General features: G+C 34.0%; 1 protein-coding gene across 2 annotated transcripts in view; it reads right to left on the minus strand.

Moving 5' to 3' along the window:
* Positions 1-610: 610 nt before the first annotated feature.
* Positions 611-17371, minus strand: part of LOC109597508 (LIM domain only protein 3) — a 30480-nt gene continuing 13719 nt past the window's right edge. Inside the window, exons 2-5 of one of the 2 annotated variants that reach the window (XR_007548652.1) lie at positions 9816-10210; positions 1898-2039; positions 1184-1473; positions 611-1003 (exon numbers count right to left, since the gene is read on the minus strand). Coding sequence is in view for 1 of the 2 variants with exons in the window: in XM_049969555.1 (XP_049825512.1) it covers positions 1291-1473; positions 1898-2039; positions 9816-10186 (696 nt within the window). In the remaining variant the exon portion in view is untranslated. Of the gene's footprint in view, positions 1474-1897; positions 2040-9815; positions 10211-17371 lie in introns of both variants that reach the window. The other variant, XM_049969555.1, reaches the window with a different exon arrangement.

Here is a 17371-nt window from a genome sequence, read left to right on the forward strand (position 1 = left end):
CGTTTTATGTCGGGTTTTCGTTCAATGTTCAATGTTCAATGGTGTGTTGAAGGAAAACGTAACCGACTAAACGGACTAAAATATGTATTTGTATTCAGTGTGCGACGAGTGGTTCGGTCTTAACGGCGCATTGATACGCCGTTTCGACGTTTTCGCCTTATTTTACTATCTACTTTATGTTCTGAAAAGTTGATAACTGCCGCCCCCGCCAAACCACAAGACGCACACACACACACACACATTCGTCGAATACATCATAAATGTGTAATGATGGCTGGTTGTCTGTGCGGGGAATCTTTAAAATGCGGGAATCGAACAAGTAAACATGCATAAGATGATCCAATGATAAAACTTTAATGTGGTTTAGTTGGGGAAAAAAGATCGTAAAAACTCCATAGATGGATTATTATATTCGAGATGTTTTATCGCGAATCGTTTGAATAATCTTAAGTGTCCACAAAATTTGATTTTCTTTCAACGTCCATATATTATGTTTTTTGTTTATTTTAAATATTCAATAATATAATATAAAATGTTTACTTACCTTATTAATACTAAATAATTTTTATTTGTGGGATAATAAAATAAAAATAATTAAATACACGAGAAGTTTCAAGGAAATCTATTTATTTCTTTGGTCAAAATCATTGGTATAATATTTGCATACATTTTACAATATATTTGTACTGTACACAAAAGTCTAAACTTGGCACTATTCATATTTCTTTTTTTTTTGTATTCATTTTATACAAAAAACAATAGTTGATTCTTTCGCAATTATTTACATTAAAAATAATAATAAAAATAGTACAATAATAATGATAATAAAAACAACATGTTTGAAAATGGCAACGGTCAAAAATGGAATAACCTTAAATATAATAGTAGCAATAATAACATTTATATGAAAACAACTATTTATTTCAATTATTTTACAATCTTAATTGGTAATCACTTTTTACACTAACAGTTTGCTTTTTTGGTTTTTATACAAGTGGCGAATCTGTAACATTCAAGTAGGTAATTAATATTTGAATTGAATTAACCGAAAACTTGACTAGATTCTCAGTTGTGTTCGAGAATGAGATCATGTTTCGAGAGTATTAATTAGTTTAAACGAGTCATAGATTGCACTTTATGTATATCAACGAAAACGAGACTTGCTTACACATGGTATACATACGTCGATAGAATTGAGCATGTTTCTCATTTTGAGTTGAGAAAGGAAAACCCCGCGACTATTTACAACAGACAGGATTAGTTTGATCACAGGCGGTTTCACAGACGTCTTCAGCTGGTCGCCCCCAAAGACATCGGACTGTTTTTCATGTGGGCGGTCGAGAATGATTGACTAGCCATCGAACTGGGCGGTTGGGCGCCGCCCGAACCCGACATGTTGTTGTTCATGTCTCCGTTTGTGGGCGCCAAATGCGGCGGCCTGTGTCCGTTCATCATGTGACTGGGGAGCGATGTCTGAAAAAAAATTCGAAAATCTCACTTAATTATTATTAAGTAAATTGACAAGAAGACACTTTATACATTAAAGATTCTGAAATTAATCCAGCGTTTGTGAAAGGGGGTGGTTTAAAGTGGTGTGAGAAGACATTAAACTAGAACAAAACCAGTTTCCATTTTCCAATTAATCCGCTAATTAAAAGTATCGTCTTGCATCCTAATGAGACCCAGATTGTCATTTCGTGGCGCGTGTAAAACGTGACAGACAAAATCGAATTTCCCCTAAAATCAACGATCAATTCATAATATTTACCTTATTCTCGTCGACATTAACAAGTACTCTATTTTAATTTGCAATTTTATTAGCTTGAATCAATTATTGTAAAACGGAAACTGGCGCATCCACCATTTTCTACATTTACATAAAGAAATGATGAATTACCGGTGGAATGGATGTTTGCCGTTTCAGGTGGGACAACGGTGGTGGGTTGTAGGCCATGTTGGCGAACACCAGCCTCTCTTCGTAATCGTACTCGCAGAGGATCTTGTTCTCGCACAAATAGAATCGGTCGCCGACACAGAACCTGGAACGGAACAACAAAACCCCTCACATTATTTCGCCACGTTCTCTTATCATTCATTCATTCATTCGTGGTCCGTTTCTACGTACGTATTATTATATTTCTGAGGATGGAATGTGTAATAATAGTTGGTGGTAATTGTGTACGAGGGGCGAACGATAACGGGACCAATGAGGGTTGGTACAATGGAAGCGAGCGTGATTTAGGAGGACGATTAAAACGGCAGGTTCGTCGTTATGAAAACTTTTCATCTTAATGTCCGGAATCGCACTTTCACAAACTCAATTCGCGTTTTAATCGTCCGCAATTGTTATTATGGATGTTAAGAAAAGAGTGATGATGGAGGACGTAGAACGTAGGTATGGCAATGCAGTCGATTGTCAAGTTGCAGTGGGGTAGGTTTTGAAGGGAAGTGGTGGGACGAAAGGGAGGAAATTGGGGAGCACACAGATAGATAGCGGTGACCGGCTGCGCAGATTTAATTTGTACAAACATAAATTTAACAATCAAGTAAACAATGGCCGGTTTATCGCGATGTTCAGATTTTGACTTTATGGCGGCAGTTAGGTGGAAATCGGCGCTAATAAACGAAAATATATGGAAGCGTTATTTCGGGCCCATTGTTGTCCGACTATTATAGTTATATCTGTATTCTGCAGATTTAATGGGCTGCGCCGCGATTCTCCACTCTCTACGTTCTCTACACTCATTCCCGGGTTGCCGTTTTTCTGATTCCCTCCTCATTGAAAATACAAAGAGTTATCAACACCGTTACTACCTTTTTTATCAATCTATCTTCTTCGTGGCTCACAAAAACAAAATTAAAAACATTTTTTGTTAAATATCGATGTCCACTTATACATTCATATCAAAATGTACGTCGATATATTTATTGTAATAAGTTATGATACGAAATATAAAAGCCAAACTGATCAAAAAAATCAAATTTTTATTCTACGTCGCATTTTGTTCCTTATCTGTTTAGTTTAGTACGTTATATATAATTTTATTTTATAAACTTAATAGCTTTTGAATTGTTAATTTGTTTCCAAACATTTTGTCAACTAAAATATTTGTAAAGTCACTAATTTAAATGATGTAAAATTAATTGTGTGCCATTTTTAAGACTCTAGAATTTTATAGTGTTCTTTATTTATGTTTAATATGGAACTCCTTATATATTTTAATAAAACTAAATTGAATATTAAACAAATTTTCTGTTAATGTATACATAAAATGAATATTAACAGAGATTTTACCAAAAATTTATTATATGTCCCTAAATATAAAATAAATGCTGTTCTTGGTGCATTACTATCAGTACATACAAAAAAATAAGAATTATAGAATACAATCAAAGGATTTTTTTGAGATGGACATATTTAAAAGATGGTGTTTGTCAAAAGTGAACTGTCAAAATTTTTGAAATAAAATCCTTTCTAACTATTAGGTTTAGGTATTGAACACGGTATAACTATTTTATTTGGAATTATTGAAATTAAGAAAAAGTATGTTATGAAGTTTTATATCAATTTTGTTCAAAATAAATTAGAAAAATAAGAGTTGCTATAAAAAATTCAAATCAATAAGAACTTTTCCCGTTATTTATAAATTTAAGTAATTTTTTCGAAAATAATAATTTGGCAATGAAGTTGTAGAGAATAGTTTTGACACCGTGAAAATATTTGGGGTAGACCACAAATTTGCGACCGAATCGGAATCGGTATGGGAGTCCGAATCGGCGGCCGAATCGAACAGGCGAACAGAGGAACAGGTCATGCCATGCGAAATAATCCAGTTTTATTGTTTGCAATTATTAATATATTTAACTGCATTACGCAGCGCTCTGACTCGACCACTCTGATATAGTATATGTATTGTCATGTTTATAATTGCACTTTTTGTTTCCGATTGTGTTTTATTAGTCCATTGTGCGTTTTATATTAGATTTTGTTGTGTTTTACGTGCGATTGTTTTATGTTTTTTGGATAATTTGACAATAAAATGATTGTGTTCGCTCGCTCGCCCGCTTTTGTTTTTGTTTCGTTGCGACCGTCGGTTGGGGGGCCCCGGGCCTCGGGCCCACCGCCATTTCAATTACCATGTTTCGATTATGTAGACAATTACGAGTTAACCCGATTAATTACTACAAATTAAACTATTGTCAAATCCGTTTGACTTACCTACAACTACTAAGCGGCAGTCTGCTTTTTCGATTTGGTCCATTTTTGAGTTCGGCTCACTTTTACGACATCTCGGAACGAAATTACGGAGATTAAGTCACAACGACGCCTTCGTTATGACTGTAAGCAGCGGTGAAGTAAAACGATAATCGCAGCGCAATAAAACAATCAACGGGAAGACGAGAAAGTTTCAGGGGGTGACTTCTTGGCCGAGACGTGTCATAAACGCGTTTCCACTTCCCACTCTGGACCGTTAATTGAAAAAAGAGGCAACAAACAAGTGAAAAATGTGCGCAGATCGGAAATGAAGGGGGTTAGAGAAAAAAGGTGGTTTCGCTTGAAAATGGAATCGGACGGGCGGAAGTCAGTTAAATAAGTTAGAAATGACAGGTCAATTGAATATAATGAGCGAGCGTGTGTATCGAACATGTTGGAAAGCTGTGCGCACGCCAATAATGACTAATTGCATATTGGACCCGTTTTGTCAACCTGGAACAACGCGGATTAACTGCCTCCCGTTTATCCACTCTCATAACTCTCACGCTCTTTTTATTTATTTATTTATTTATTTATTGCCACCGACTTTATTTTGAATTGTTCCTCCATTTAAATATAAATATTAATCATTTTAATTATTCTTTATCCGCAATAATACCAACAAATTGTTTTCTAGATTCATAATAATAACTATTTTGATTTGATTTGAAACATACTTACAATAAAGTAATGCATATAAGTACGTGCATACTTTATTGGTTAAATTAAATTCAATAGCAAAAATTTTGGACACAAAAAGTAATCGTTTATTTTTAATTTTATTTAAAATCTCTATGTCAAAGCAATTTCTTCATTAAATTTAAAAGATACAATCAATACGAATTTAATGAGATCATTCAATAATACAAAGATTTTAGATTTCTATGGATTGAAGTTCAAAAAAAAATTGTACGATTAATTTTTATTTTCTAAATAACTTTATATAAAAGTAATTTCCCATTGAATTTAAATGATTTATTTACACAAATGTGATTATTTTCAATATTTGTATGAATAATTGGGAAGGTTAAGTATCAATAATTTTGACTAACACTATTTCCAAGATAACAATGTAGCACTCATTGATATTCAGTGATCAAAACTAAAATCATACTATTCATTTTACCTTATTTTATTATTATTTATTATACCTTTTTGTTTCAAACTAGACCAAAAGAATTCCAACACGTAACACAAATAACTTTACAATATTTGAATGAATTACTAATTAAGATAATTTTAACAATTTAGGGTAAAAAAACTTATTCTAATAATATGATAAACCTCTAAAGTAAACGTGAATTTAGTTATATACTCTTATGAGTAACACACACATAAGTCATAATTAATTAATTAATGCTTTAAATGATGACTTAAACTGGAATGGGATATTAACAACTATTTTGGAAACCATTTTTTTTGTCCCTTTATATTTCACTGTTTATGTAATTTGTTATATTAATTAAAAAATATGTTACTATATTAATATTAACAATTATAATTAACATATTCCAATAAATGCTTTTCACTTTTCATTCTGCAATGAAAATTTGCTCCATATAAACAAAAAAGATTAAATATTTATATATTTTTTAATAACTCTTTGTAAAAGCAGTTGTTTCAAAGAGTTAATCCATGATATTTATCGGATCCGATGTTTTAACAGCAAGAGAAATTTCGAACAAAATATGGCCCAAAGGCTACGGCTTTTTATAGACCATTTACATAAATGAGATTATTTTCAATTTTTGTATAAATAATAGGGAACGTTAAATACCAATAACTTTGACTAATACTATTTCCAATGTAATAGTGTGACACTCATTGATATTCTGTGATCAAAACTAATATTATATTATTTATGATACCATATTTTATTATTACTTATTATATCTTTTTGTTTCAAACTACACACTACACTACACTACAACTACAAAAGCATCCCCACACTTAAAAATAAATGCAATATTCGAATAAATTACTAATTAAGATAATATTAATAATTTAGGGTAAGAAAACTTATTCTAAAAATATGATAAACGTTAAAATAAAACGTGAATTTAGTTTACCCTCTTCTGACTATCACACACATATGTCATAATTAATTAATTAATGCTTTAAATGATGACAGAAACTGGAATGGGATATTAACATATATTTTGGAAACCTTTTTTTGTCCCTTTATACTGACTGTTTATGTAATTTGTTATATTAATTAAAAATATGTTACTATATCAATATTAATAAATTATAATTAACATATGTCAATAAATGCTTTTCACTTTTCATTCTGCAATGAAAATTTGCCAAATATCTAATTATAGATATTACTGTAATCGAAGCGGCAATTAAAAGAAAGAGAGAGAAGAGGATAGTGTAAATTCCAGAGTGGGACTGTGGATGTACAAATGTATAAATCAGAATAGCACAAAAGCGATTTAACGGCAACAGCAACAGCAACGGCAACGGCCGATAACCAGTCCATAAATCAGACCGTTAAATATTTTGAATGAAAAACTAACCGATGTTTCCCATATTTCTAACTGAAAAGCGGTAATGGGCCCGTTGATATTTCATGCCCATTTTTTTCGATATTTTTGCATTTTTTATTTTTATTTTTTTTTTAGTTTTCGTTTGGTGTTTTGAGAGAGAGAGAGGGAGAGGAGGGGGGAGAGCGTGAATTTCCCGTGAAATATGATCCGTGATTTATCGGCCTATTAAAATCACACGTGTAATTATTTTGTAGTGCGTGTGTGCACACGGTTTTTATGCCATTTTTTTTCCTCTCTCGTCCCGTTATTATTATTCCGGGCGTTTTGTTAATACGATCTGGTCGTTTTGCGATTTATCGCTAATTTTTATTTATCGTTCGCGTACTGCACCATTCTGACACTAATAGAAACAAACGATTCTACTTTGAACTAAACCGATTTTTCCATGCACCAAAACAAACATGTTTCCGTTAATTGTGCATATGTAAATGTTATTAAACTAAAAACACATTATCTACAGCAGAGCTAGTCAAACTTGTAACTTCAAGTATTTCTGTCAGACTTTTATGACATCGGCAAACACCTTTAAAAAACTTGCAAAATAAAACAACAAATATGGATTTTATTTAAAACAATATAAATGAAGAATATACATTCAACTTTTATTAATTAATATGATTAGAATATTTTATGTCCGAAATAGATCCACTACCAGTGCAATAATTTGGCTTAATTATAATCATAATTAATATAAAGTGATCAGTCGATACCTTTACTTCGTCTTTATCACGACCAGGTGTGAAAATCCATTGTCACTACGTAAGTTGTTAGAAAATACATGAAGAATTTCAATGCCTCACTTGAAAGCTTCGAATTTTCTTCTCATCTTGCCTCACAAAAAATCAGTTTGAAAAATTTTATCTGAAGACATTTCCACCAACTTAATTCTTGCATTTGTCATCATAAACGGCTTTCGTAATAAATTTTTAGCATTACCAATAATGAGAAAGTATATAGTAGAGAGGTGCTAATGATGAAGAAGAAGTTCCCTATCTAATGATAATGGTTCATCGCCAAAAAATCGTTGAAAAAGGGGTAAACATTTAACGATATTTAATCTTAATGATCTTTTTCTAAAACATGAACTAGAAAAATGTCAGCTAAATATGTCAAATTTTGAAGCTAGTTTCATCTTCAAGTTTTATCTTGGAGATTAAAGTCACTATCCTTCAAAAACAAGAAGCCTATCTAACATTTTGCTTACCTTTTGACAAAATTTTATTGTGTATCTTCTACAATTAACTGGCTTTAAGAAACTTTGATCTAGTAAAATTTTCTGTAGAATTGAATTAGTGATTTTTTTAATTAGCATCTATTCTTGAAAAACTTATCAAAAAGTTATATTTACGCAATTTGTTGTGGTACTGAATGTAAAAGGAAGTTTATTTCTTGTACTTTTCCATATTAAGATTCTTATTAGGTCGAGATCTAAATATTTAAATGTTTTTTTTTATAGGAAAAAGGATGTCTTCAACACAGTGTTCACATACAATATTGGCAGAAAGTAGAGCATCTTTTTTAAAATTCAAATTATTTTTGTCCTGGTTACTCTGTTCAAAAAAATGTATATTAAAAGTTAACTTCCCTTTATAAATTTAACAATTACATAGTTAAACAAAAAAAATAAAGAGTTTAATTTTACTGATGCTTATTTGTTTTGGGCTGACAAAAACTAGAGCAACTTACGTTATTTAAATAATTTGTAATTAGTATTTTAATTAATTGTACACTAATATATTGTAAAATTTCCTTAATTATGAATAACCTTTTTTTCATGGAAAGCAACAGATGGTCAATAATATTTGGATCCATATTTTGCCTGGCCTTCTGCAGAACCGTGAATAAATATTTCTGATTACAATACTCTTTGTGTCTTATTTTGTTGTTCACTATCTCCCATAAGTTTTCGATGGAGTTTAAATCGAGAAATTGACATGGTCAGTTCATAACATTAATTATTTTCCTTAAAAGCAACTGCTTTAAATATTTTGAAGTATGTTGTATGGGTATAGCTACAGATATATTGCTATAAGCATGTCGGTGACGCGAACCCATAAGATTTTCCTCTACCAAAAAGTACCCAACGCGGCAAAGAAGTTTTCACTTTAATTATTGTGGATTTTGTAGAGATTTAGTGACCTTTAGTAAAAAGTTGCTTTACTTTTTGCCATCTGAATATTAGTTTTTTGATTTGTAACTAACAGAATTATTTTTAATACAAGAATTACTCATCGATATGTTTGTATACAATGCGTTCATAATTGGTATAAATTATATTTCATTTGCATATACAGGGCAGTAGCAATTTATATATTTTTAAAGTTTTTAAGCCCTACTTTCTACCAAAACTGTATTTATTAATCTAAAATTGTGTTGTCAAAAAAAATAAATTTAATTAAAAACGATTGAATACATCTCTGCGTTTTCGGTGAGCAAGTAAGTAAGAAGAGAAAAAAGGTAAAAGACGAAGAGTGTGAAAGATCGCTGCTCGTGTCGATCCCGGAACGGTCCGGTCCCTTCCTAGATGTCGTCCGCGTCTCACTTTCCGGCACGGTTTTTCCGGGCGCGCGCTTTTCCACGGTTTTACAGGCCGTCGGGGAAATCATCGATGTTCGGCTCGTTCCTCACCGGTGACACATGTGTGAGAGTGTGTGTGTGCACATTTGCACGGACGACACATTCCGTCGCGATTAAACTTTCAAATATGACGCTTTGTATGCTCCGGTGCGGTTTAAATAAAAGATCCGGGGGACTTTGATTCCGACGGTCTCCTTTGACTGGTGCGAGTGTGCCGCTGCACCCGGATGAATAATTGATGGGCAGGTGGACGATAATAAGAAGGAAGAGGTGTTTTGTTATTTCGCCGGAGGGACACGGAGACACGGAAACACGGAATCGGAAGATTGCCACTTTCAAAGATATTTCCTCACGGATTTTAATATTCAGTTTGTGCCCGTAAAAATGACAATTTTCCATTGGGATATTTATGAAATCTGTGACTGACTGACCTGTGATTGCACTGTTGACAGGCGAAGCACTCCAAGTGATAGACGTTGCTCCTGGCCCTCATCACCATTTCGAAGGCTGGAATGACCTTCGAGCAAGCCGCACAGTAGCCGGTGTTTCCAAACAATCTCAGATAATCCCTCTTGCACAGAATCAGATTCGCCTTGGTGTACAACGTGGAACCAACTTCGCCCAAACGACAATCGCAACAGCCGCACTTCAGACAGTCCTCGTGCCAGTACAAGTCGAGGGCCTTCAGCAGGAACCGTTCGGTGATGGGTTTGCAGCAGCCGGCACACTCCTGGGGGGCGCCGCCCGCTCCGCCAGCGCCCGTTTTCGCCGTCTCGGTCTTCGACACGTCCATCGTCATCATGGGGCCGTTAGGCCTGCTCTTTATCTGCAATTAACATTGATTATCCAAATTATATTCTAATTTAAAATCTAACAAAATAAAAAATTGCTCGGTTGGTTGGTACAATCGAATGAACCGTTTTTGGGTCGGCGTCCAAATCAGAAGGGCCGTAAAGCGTCCCATTTACCACTGAAGCAACAAATTGTACAGTCTTTGTCCTTAGATTTGATTAGATTTTTTTTCGGTGTTCCTTTTGTTTCAAGGGCGAAAAAAGTCGGGATTAATTATCGTTTATTTAGGGTTTCGAGTGGGAGACGAGATGAAGAGGAAAAGGGGTATTTTTAACGATAATGCAGTCCGCGAAAAGGGATACGATGAACGGACGATAAGAGGGAAAGTATCTAAAGAATAACCCTGTTAATTAAGTTTGTCACTTAACTGTGTTGCGCGCGCGGGACGAATTTGGCTTTTTAATTATTTTTGTTCAGCATTTCCTCAGTTTAGTTCATTATATGAAATTTAATTAAGTCTCCTCGTCCCCCAATTTAACGCTACTAATCAAGTATAAAGTTTGTTTTTTCCATTCGTCTCTTTAAGGAGCAGAACCAACTTTTGAGCAAGTTTAATTTTTATTGATGGACGAATATTTGTGGTTTTTACGGCACGTGTCACAGAAGGAAGTCGAAACAGAAAGGAACACAGAACACAGAACACAGAAAAATGATCGATAGAGAAGAGACCGTTCGGATTTGGCAAACATCGACATCTCAGACATCTCAGACATCTCAGACGGAGTAGCGAGAGCATTCCCCGATCAATTTCACGGTAACGTTGTCCCGTCTGATCCCGTCCCGTCCTTGTTCCGCAGCCGATTTGGAAGGCCGGCAGGAACGAGAGGGAGAGTGTCGCGCGCCCTCATCCGTCACTCACTTCGTTTAGTGCCACTTAAGGTCGGTTCTGTTTTGCCTTTGCCTCTTTCCATTCTCGGTCCTTCCGCTTATTTATTTCGGATTAGATTCATTCAATTTATCATCTCATTACCTATTTACGCGTCCCGCTCTTTCCTTTTTCTTATTTTTTCCTTTCTTAACTAACCTCCTTCGAACTCCGACCGACATAAATGCAACTTGTTGTCCAATACGATTATTTTTTTATACATTAAAATAATAAGCGCTCCTTGAGAAAGACAGAGACGGGGCAATCGATAAAAAATATCGTTATAGTATGAGTTGATGGCTTTCCGTGCGGATAGGGAGGGAACGATTCGCAATTACGCGGTCAATTCTTCAAAAAGGGATTCGTTCGTAATCAACGCTCCCAATTAAGTAACACTCCTGATCGTTTCCCCGGGAAAATCAATCAAAAACTAATTCAAAAGCGGGAATCCGATGGCAAGAGTTTTCGACTTTCTTTCGTGCATCGGGGATTATTAGTGGGTCTAATTAAAATCGGTGCGCGAATCGCTTTGATTCATCACTCGTGACTATCTGTCTGTCCGTGTTTGTTAAGCAAATACTTGAGTGTGTGTGTGTGTGTATGTGTGCGAACGGTAAAAAATTCATTTGGAAAACAGGTGAATTAGTTTCTGTTTGGAAACCTTTCAAATCCTGCTTAATATTTGACTGGATTCCACTTACAAACCTAATTGGTTCTGTGAAACGTTACTCTAACTTAACCGGAGAAAATTAACTTTCATTATTACATTTTACAGGATCGTACCTAACAAATTTATTCACCTTCTTAATTTGACTACTTTACAATTAGTCAAAATTGGGTGAATATTTGGAATGATATGACGGCCGCAACTTAAAAAGTCAGAATTCAAAAATCACAAAAATCGATTTTTTGCACATTTTTTGAAAATATCTCGTTTTCTATGGGTTTTACGCTACTTTTACTTTAAATATTTTTTCGTTGTCGAGATAGAGGGAAGAGAACGGGCGGCTAGAGTATCACTTGAGGTCAACTGGTAGTCCCGATCAGTTTATAAATTATTGCCAAATATATAATTATCATTTTTTATTATTATCATCAGAGTCTGGTGCACTTGTACAATATGTTGGAGACAATGCCGATGTAAATGTCCACACTCTTGATGGTAACAATACTCTTCATGTTAAGAGGATGATTAAGATAGTAACTGCAAAAAAATGCTGTTCGCTACGATGAAAGGATACAAAAAGGCACAACCAAACCAAGTGCGAAAGAGTTGGCAGCCATATCACATGTATCTCTTCAAGTTTATGAAAAACCAGTCGTACCTGGATATAGTAAAGTTCAAGTCGAAAATTTACATAATGATGAAGCATTCACAGAAAAAAACATTAAGGGAGTTGAGTTTTTGTGGCAGTATGGAAAATGGAGAGATATTGCATCGTTGCCAGGATGGAATGGTTATCTTGATCAACACACTAAATATAATAAAATCATTTCAACATCTCAACTTATGTTTCTTCTTTTTATTGATAATCCCGCCAGTCACGTAGATATTATTTATACAACTTTACATTGCACTCTCGATATTGCTAAGTCACATGGACAAAAAATGTGTGTGATTACTTTTGATCAACCCCTCTACTCTAAAACACGTGCAAAGATAGCTACATCAGATGCTAACTCACCATTATATACAATAGTAAAAATAGGATTTCATATGCTGATGTCTTTTCTTGGAAACAAAGTGTACATAATGGACGGAAGTGGACTCAAGGAAGCTCTTGATGAAATTTATGCAAAGAATTCTGTTGACAAATTGCTCAGTGGTCACCCTTACTCGAGAAGCATCAGAGGCCATACATTATTACGACTTGCATTATCAATGATAATTTTTGAAGATATGAAGATTGAAGATGGTACTTTGGATCAGTTAATACAGCAAATAACTTCCCGAGATGTTTCCTACGAAAACATAGAATGGTGTATAGGTAGCTTAACCCTTTTCCCTGCGACATTTCTGAACAAACTGGATGGATTAAAAGCTCGAGATCCTACTCGAGAGGTCACTTCTTATACGCAAAATCAGCACACTTATATCTTCAAGATATGCTGAAGTTGAAAGAAACTATGAATGAACAGACCTATGAGAAATTTAAAAATGGATTTTTCACCGTGAAACGAACAGAAAAATTCAATTCTGGTACATGGACAGATATGGTAATTGAACAAAGTCTTATGGAATCAATGAAAGCGGAAAGAGGAGTATCTCGTGGTTGAAGTACAAAAGAAAGTGTTTTGTGTAAATGGGTCTATGCTATGCATGCTACAAATACTATATGTGAGGAAATGGAAATTAAGATTAGATAAGTAAGTAAAAAAATTATTGAATATAATGTAGTAGTTAATAAAAATGGTAATTATATATTTAATAAACTTTATACTACAAAAAATGTGCAAAAAATAGATTTTTATGGCTTTTGACTTTAAGTTGTGACCATTCAATCATGTGTGAATTTGAAAACAAGTTTTGGGATTTCTGAAATGAACACCCTATAATGATTGGACTAAATTAACTTTCCGACACAATAAAATTTCGAATAACATAAAATATATAATGTGTTCTTCTATCAGTCTAGACAGTCCTCAGTTTTGTTTAAAGAGTTTCCATTAAAGTAATTAGTAGTTCCATACACACATTGACAACACAACGTGTGAGTGTTTTTATCGAAACACGCACAGATGAGAAATTTATTATCCCAGATGTTAAAACAAACACACCAAATGACGAAGACCAACCACATAACCGGAAGAATTATTTTATTTATCACGCACATCTACATACTCGTACTATTCAATTTGATCTCGGTTCGTTTGATTCGAATTTGAGCAAAGAAAAAAATAAAGGGATGCACAATTTTTATTTAGACCGGCGATAAAACAGAACAAATGGCGTGTAATAGACGAGATTTTATTGCGAAACTGGATTTGAATGGGCCTTTATTAAACCACAAACAAAAACACAATCGAAACGATTTTTCTTTCACTGTGTATAAAATACGCGGCTCCGATGAAAAGCCCTAATGTTAGAACAATCAGGTATTTTGGACGTTTTGTTTAAGCGAATTCGCCCGAACACGAGCTATGCAAATTGCTAATTAGGAAAAATGTTTTCAAGTCGCGGAGCGAGAGGACAAACGAACGAGTGAGTGAGCGAGGGCAAAACGGAAAAACATTTTAATTAACAGTTGGAAAATCTTTAAGAAATTAACTTTTTTATTGTAAGCAAAACATAATGAAGTTTATTATGACGGAGGGAATGAAATAAGAGCGTAAAAAGATGTGGAGAAGGAATTTTTAATTTTTGAGGTAGTAAAACGAAATAGGTAGTAATTTTAATTAAAAACTTGAAAAGTATCTTTTGTTTTAGTAGCTGAAACAAATAAAGTTTAAGAGTTGGAGCGTTTTGTTCCCCGTAATTAGAAGGAAATTAAAGTGTTCGGCCGGTCACCTACCGGGAAAAACGGGAAAACTTATAAATTACACGAAATTTCTTTTCTTTTTTACATTGATCGTTACAATAATTATTGGTGTACTAATAGAAAATAGATTAAAAAGTATGTAGTGTGTGTGTGTGTTATATGGTGTGCAATTAATTCAATAGCAGACACATCGACAAACTCAATCCAACTATGAATTAAATATTATTTATTGAAAGCAAATGGAATTTTGTGCAGATTTTAAAACAAAAGGGATTTTTATTTAGGACTTTTTCATTGGATGAATAAATTCAAAACCTGCATTGATCTACCGAATAATTTAATATATTTCATTTGAAAAAAATATATGTCCAATGTAATTGCATTTTCCATATTGATTTAAATTGTATTTTTAATTAAATTATTTTCGTTTTTAATCTACTTTTATTATGGTTAATTGCGAATTGCATTGAATATAGCGGCACAAACCCAATTATGTGTTTTATATATGTTCGAATTTCGAATTTTTTTATTTCCACCGATAAAATATGCATTGTGTTCATGTGACGGGATTAATTTCACATTCACATCCACTCACCGACGACGCCAACGAATATCTCTTCACCTTCTGCTCCTCTTCTTTCTTTCGGATCAACAAACATTTCCTGTACGTAATAATCAGAACTGTGCATTCGAATCTTTGAAAGTAACCAAGTATAAAAATGAGAATAAAAGGAGTGAGGGAGAGAGAGGAACACACGGCATAAATAATGCAGGGCAATAATAAAATATGGGCAAAGTCCGACGGGGCAAGCAGCAAGCATACCTCGCTCCGTTTAATAAAAACGTCAAGTCGCAGTCCACGATATTGCGAATCGTTCGAGGGTCTCAACTGCCCCTTCCTCCACCCTCTTATTTTCATTCTTTCTACTACATACAATATTAATACGCGTATTAAACTCCACTTTTTCAAATGTAAATGTTTGTCCGACCGACGTCAAACTCAATTTGGCTACAAGTATGTTTAAACCTATCCATTCGTCCTTTGGAATATACGAGTATTAAAGAGGAGGATCACGTAAATTAACATTGAGAACAAGAAGAAGATAAAAACGGCGTCGCGACGCCACGTCGTTTACGAAGGAACACTCAAAAATACCGTCCAGGCGTCCAACCCCGGCCCGTGTTATGATCAAGTTTATTCCGTGTTCCGATTCCGTCGTAAACCCGACAAAACGACGATGTTTATGTTTTATCGTTTTGCTTTAGGCCGGCCGCGCACAGCCACCGTTAAACTTTAATTGTATCATCCGAATTAATTTGCAATAACAATTGCCGAAGCGGACAATCGAACCCCGGTTTATTGCCGCCCTTCGATACGTACCGTGTATACGCCTCAAGCTCACCCCTATCCGCACATTTTCATCGGTTGTTACCAACTTATTCCACCATTCAACAACACGTAAAATATAAAATTGTCTAAAACATGTGTAATAATCCAGAATAAAGAACAAAAGGAGTGATAATAAATAAGATCGAGATGTAATAAAACAGTTTATATGTGGTTTAGTTGAAAGAACCGATTTCGAATTTAGCTTATTGTTTTATTTTTTTGATGAGTTTAATTGAAATCGAAGAAAATAAGATAAATTCGTCCGATTGAACGTTGTTCCATTCCGGTCAACGAAAAATACCTAAAATAATTACCCGAGAACAATGAAAAAATAATGAAAGAGAATTCCGAGGGAAAAACAATATCGCTGCTTCAAATTCAATAATGTCGGACGTTTTTCAGAACTGTATCTAATATGTGGAGTGATTGTTTCTTTTTGTTAACGATAAATCTGACAGGGAAACTTATCGGCCATGAGAATTTTAAATAAATACCCACAATCGATCCCCGACCTAACTGATTGCAAATATATGTAATATGTTACGTGCGTCGGAACATTTGTCATTAGCGCGAATTAATCACCATTAGCGGAAACCGTTTCATTTATACGTGCATTAACGTTTCGTCCTCGTTCACGGTATTCTCCAGCGATTGTTGCCCTTCAGAGTTAACGTGTTAATTTTGCGTTAACATTAACTCAACGTTAATAAACCCGCATTCATCTTCGGAACATCAATTAACGCTGCGTCGTTTTTTTGCTGGTGGTTGCCTTTCCAAACAGATGGTTTCGATTACGAGGAAGGTTATTTTTTTTTCAAATAGCTCACGTCTTTATTTTTAGGGGAAAAGTTTTAAAAAATCTACACTGATTTCAGAAACATACAAACTTATAAATCTAGTTCAAAAATAATAAAAGACACATCTTTTTTAATTGTATTTCCAATTAATATTTTATGAGAGACTAAAGTACTTTTAGGTTATGGTATAGTATAGGAAATTGTCCCTAATATAGAGAACTCTTTATCCTTATTTCAAGTGTGTATGTAGTTCACACATACCATAGATATTCTAGAAATGAGCTAATTTTTAAATTAAAAAATAAATAAATTTTCTAAAGTCTAAAGTACTTTTAGGCTGTGGTATAGTAGAGGAAATTGTGCTTAATATAGAGAAGTCTTTGTCCTTATTACAAATGTGTATGTAGTTCACACATACCATAGGTATTCATGAAATGAGCAAATTTTTAAATTAAAAAAATAAATAGATTTTCTGAGAGTCTAAAGTACTTTTAGGCCGTGGTATAGTAGAGGAAATTGTGCTTAATATAGAGAAGTCTTTGTCCTTATTACAAATGTGTATGTAGTTCACATATACCATAGGTGTTCTTAAAATGAGCAAAAT

This window comes from Aethina tumida, chromosome 7 (assembly GCF_024364675.1).
Source record: "Aethina tumida isolate Nest 87 chromosome 7, icAetTumi1.1, whole genome shotgun sequence".
NCBI classification, from domain to species: Eukaryota; Metazoa; Arthropoda; class Insecta; order Coleoptera; family Nitidulidae; genus Aethina; species Aethina tumida.